The sequence below is a fragment of the Oncorhynchus kisutch genome, linkage group LG17, assembly GCF_002021735.2.
Source record: "Oncorhynchus kisutch isolate 150728-3 linkage group LG17, Okis_V2, whole genome shotgun sequence".
NCBI lineage: Eukaryota > Metazoa > Chordata > Actinopteri > Salmoniformes > Salmonidae > Oncorhynchus > Oncorhynchus kisutch.
This window is the reverse complement of record NC_034190.2, coordinates 65,093,164-65,098,163: the sequence shown is the minus strand read 5'-3', so window position 1 is coordinate 65,098,163 and position 5,000 is coordinate 65,093,164. Positions and strand designations below refer to the sequence as shown.

The following is a 5,000-nucleotide window of genomic DNA, read 5'->3' as shown; positions in this document are numbered from 1 at the left end:
AGAGCAGACTGGGAGCAGACAGAGAGGAGACAGAGATCAGACAGAGAGGAGACTGGGAGCAGAAAGAGAGCAGACTGGGGGCAGACAGAGAGCAGACAGAGAGCAGACAGAGATCAGACAGAGAGCAGACAGAGAGCAGACAGAGAGCAGACAAAGAGCAGACAGAGAGCAGACAGAGAGCAGACTGGGAGCAGACAGAGTGCAGACTGGGAGCAGACAGAGATCCGACAGAGAGCAGACTGGGAGCAGACAGAGAGCAGACTGGGAGCAGACAGAGATCTGACAGAGAGCAGACTGGGAGCAGACAGAGGCAGACAGAGAGCAGACTAGGAGCAGACAGAGAGCAGACTGGGAGCAGACTGAGAGCAGACAGAGAGCAGACTGGGAGCAGACAGAGAACAGACAGATGTCAGACAGAGAGCAGACTGGGAGCAGACAGAGAGCAGACTGGGAGCAGACAGAGAGCAGACAGATATCAGACAGAGAGCAGACTGGGGGCAGACAGAGAGCAGACTGGGAGCAGACAGAGAGCATACAAAGAGCTGACAGAGAGCAGACAACGGCTGCAGGTGTAGATAATCTGCCTCACTGTGACTTCACCTTCCCTGAGACCTCAAGGACTGTCGTACTCATAAAGGCTAGTTTTTTTCTGTTTTAGTGGTACTGAACAATAGAGTAAAACAGCATTCAAGGTTTCCCTTGTGAAAGAGACCTTGGGGTTTCCTTATTCAGGTGGATGATTTAGTGGAAATAATCTTGTTATTTATGAATTTACATGCTACCCCAAACTAAAAGCATGATAATGTACTTATCAGTCAAGTTATTGGGAGCAGTCATTATTTTTCTTCCTCTACAGGTATGTCTATGTATGACTATGATAAGATTGGCTCCCCACCTTCCATTCTCTGACACATCCATCCCAATCCCACAGGAATTCTCCATAAACAAGTCTTGTTCCTGCTCCTGGCTACACATTTAATAGTTTATTTTCTCTCAGCCACCCCAAGGCCATTCATACCACTGGCAGTCATGTTTCAAAAAAGCTGTCAGACTGCCAGATAAGATCAGTCTCATTTGAAAAGGACAGAAAATAACAACACACAGCTTTCCTCACAGCTCAGGTGTTTTCTAAGCACTTATACTGTTACCTTTGTTCACCTTTGCTGCAGGGCAGGCCTGTTAGGGCGGATCCTGCTGTCAAAGACCCGGTTTGATTCCCTATCATATCAGATCAGTCACAGAAGACATACCTGCAGGCCAGCAGTATTGCTACAGTAGTGATGTGTCCGAAATGGCACCCTATTCCCTATATAGTGCACTACTTTTGACCAGAGTTCTATGGGCCCTATGGGCCCTGATCAAAATAAGTACACTATATAGGGAATAGGGTGCAAATTGAGATGCAGACTACAGCCTTTCACTTGTAGTAAAGCTTAAACAAGGCTTAATGAAAATGCACCATCTGAAGTGTAAATGATACTTCCTCTGAATGGGACCATAATGAGGTCATGACCCCAGCAGTTTACTAGGTACCTTCAGGTCAGAGAGCAGGACTAATGAGCTCGTACTGGTATCTTCTCCTGCACCATAAATCTGGAGCAGTCCCTTCGCTGGAATGCTTGTGTGTGTGTGTATGTATGTGTGTATGTGTGTGTGTGTATGTATGTGTGTATGTGTGTGTGTGTATGTGTGTGTGTATGCGTGTGTGTGTGTGTGCGTGTTGAGGATGCAAGGCTAACCTTTAGGCCTTTGGATGCAGGTGTGCTGGTTGTCGCTCAGGAAGAATCCTTCTCTGCAGCGGCACTCGTAACTGCCCATCATGTTGACACAGATCTGCTGACATCCACCATTCCCCTCTGAACACTCATCCACATCTGCAATGAAACAGGAAGTGAACAATCATTACAATCATAGAAAACAAATGGGTCCAGGAAGGAGGAGAAGGAGATAAACCAGTATGGTCAATTGGAGTAAGGGATCTACTCTGCAGTTACTTTTTTGCACCCAGCCAGTTAGATTTTACTGAATTAAACTAGATATGATGATATACTGTAACAGCGACATAACAAAATGAAAGATTATTGTCATGGAAGCATTGACACAGGAGAACACAGTTGTTCATTATAATTTCTGGAAAATGATGAGCAAAATAACATGCATATTAATGCAATTGCACCACGGGAGTGGTTTAGTGGTTTCAGCAGTGTAGACTGCAGAGGTCACAACATGAGGGGAGATATGAGACATGGTCAAGAGAAACCAAGAGGGGGTTGTCTAAAGGCGTCTGAAGAGTTGATGTCTCAGTTCACAGTTATCTTGCGTGGCAGAAGACGGAGCGGAGGGCTCACAGTTTGAAAGCCTCCAACTGTGCAGCACTAAGCCTGAGCAGCACACTCCCCTGGCAACTGTGGTACCTGATCCACCTGGGGCAGAATACCTGTCGACGACGAGCCTCTGTCAGCCCCTCCAATGAAGGAATGCCACGAGAGAGGGGAGGGAGGTGGGAGGAGAGGGGAGAGGGAGAAGAAAGGGAGGGGAAGGTGAGGGAGGGGAAGGTGAGGGAGGGAGGGTAGAGGGAGGAGGGGGTAGAGAGGGGAGGAGAGGGAGGTGAGCCACTTGAAGCCTACTGAAGTGCAGCACACAGCAGCAGTCTGTACAGAGGTATCTCCGGGGGCTATGCTTTGCCACAGGGCATAGTGCCTTAGACTAATGAGTAGGTTCTAACACAGTAGGTGCTGACATAGCATTTAATCCCACTGAGACTTCATTGTGCCTCTTACTCTCTATAAGATATTACTAGAAGTGTTCTGAGACTACACCCAATCAGTGGTAACAGGACAACATCTATTCACTAACAACTTGTTAAAAACGTCCGAGCTCACAGGTCACTACATGGGGTATTGGACCAAAGTGCAACCTGGTGTAAGCTCTTTTATATTTTTAGCTTCAAGCCACCATTTTATGGTGCGGAATAAATACTCAACAGTATCAAATTAGGGACCTCTGGGGCCATCCACTAATCTTAGAAAACCTTATAAAACAGAAGGTCTTGCACAGTGTCATACAATATTACATACAGTATATTTTTATTTAACCTTTATTTAACCAGGAAGTCCCATTGAGGTCAGAAGACCTCTTTCCCAAGGAAAGACCTCTCTCCGTCATTAGATATTAGTAATGTTACTAGCCAGCCCAGCATCCCCTTTACGTGACAGTGCCTTGACTCTAGGCCTCCTCCTCCCCTGGAGACCTGTGCTCTGTTCCTGGAACCCTATCCATCCCCATGCTCGACACATCAATAATCTGCTGTATACACAAGGCTTTTTTTAATAAACTGTCATGTGAAACTCATTTTCTGCCTATTTTTCCAGTCTGAGAAGGCCTCTGGATGAAGTTTCCTTTCTGGGGGATTCTCAGCCCAGCATAGTTAGAAATTAAACTTCACTCTGTCCTCCTCTCTTTCACACACAGACGCACACACACATGCATAGACACACACACACACACACACATACACCTCAAACTCCTGAGTGATGTCAAAGTGGAACCTGACTAGACAGAAACCTCTGGGGCAGCTAAGTGGGTTAGTGGCATGTGACCCTCCTGACCACAAGTCTAGTCCTCTGTTCTCACACTCCATCAGCACTGATGCCTCCCTCCTCTCAAAACAATGTCATCATGTCACTCAGGCCCACTGGGAAAACCTGAGCACAACTGCCATCCAGGTGACGTGTCTGTCCCTGCATCCTTGAAAAGAGATGCTAAATACACTTAGTGTTATAAGGACAGACTGGAGGGTCTATGAAGGTTAAATAAGTTGGAGTCATTTCGTGCTGGAGTAATGTGCTCCATTTAAGCAGAGCTGCAATCCACCCCAGCCTCAGTGCAGCTGCTTTGGCTTTGACTTGCCAGAGTCTTTCTCCACAGTGAGAGAGAGGGAGAGTGGCAGCGATGACACCTTTCAGTTTAGCTGCAAGGAACCTGCAGCTGCACCTTTGCAGATAAACTGTAAAGCTAAACACCAACCCCCATGAAACATATGCCCAAATACACACACCAACACAAGTGGGCTCACACACAGGTATGAGTGTACACAAGAGCGCACACACATGCACACACACACACACACACACAGAAATACACTCATGAGACATGCAAAAATGCACACCAAATACGCAGTCAGACTCAAAAAGGCTCAAAAAGTCAGACTCAAACCCCCAGTGCATTAATGATGGCTTCATTTCCTGATTCCTTCATCCCTTCAAATGAGGCATCACATGTCAGTAGATCTCTCCTGTTAAAATAGCTCCAATAATTGCCTGTGTTTTGTGCTGGGCAAGGCTGGCATCCAAAGCAAATATTTCCAAGTGGAAAGGGATTCTGGCATGGCCAGGAGAAGTGCTCATTTATTTGGATTTAAAACGTTAACAAAAAGAATATCTGTAGAGGATGGAATAATGTCTTAATGAAGTCAAAAGGGCTGACATCTCTCCATTCTATCCCTCGATTCGCTGCGAGGAGGAGAGGGGGAAATGGGAAGATTAAGAGATTGGTTGTGTTTGCGGATGCCATGTCCGCTGGTTTCTCAGATAGCCTTGACTGTATATATAACATTTGGCCTTGTGCTGAGCTTCGGAACCGTGTAAACATGGCGATTGAGTTACAGAACCTCCTCAAGACGTATTTTGGAGACGCGTTTGTCTTTTTTCTAAAAGGGTTCAGTGACTCTCTGGGCATTTATTGCTGACCCAGCAGCAGAGTTTTGAGGAGAAAAATAGAAAACTATATGTATCTATCTCCTCCTCAGTGCTGACCAAGATTTGTGTTTCAACAGACACAACCGGCAGACAGACAGGAAGGCAGGCAGGCAGGCTGGCAGGCAGACACAGGCAGACAGACAGAAGTCTTTGTGGTCCAGACCAGAGCAGACATCCCAGAAAAATGAGGAGGTGAGACTGAGACCCGGCCATTCACCCTATTTGTGCTTTTCATTTACAGGG

At 46.5% G+C, this 5,000-nt stretch overlaps 1 protein-coding gene across 5 annotated transcripts in view; it reads right to left on the bottom strand.

The window, feature by feature from the left end:
* LOC109908106 (signal peptide, CUB and EGF-like domain-containing protein 3) overlaps positions 1-5,000 on the bottom strand; it is a 125,121-nt gene that overhangs the window by 63,339 nt on the left and 56,782 nt on the right. For all 5 annotated transcript variants that reach the window (XM_020506574.2, XM_020506573.2, XM_020506575.2 and 2 more), the window contains exon 4: positions 1,740-1,874. In XM_020506574.2, coding sequence (XP_020362163.1) covers positions 1,740-1,874 — 135 coding nt within the window. The remainder of the gene's footprint in view (positions 1-1,739; positions 1,875-5,000) is intronic.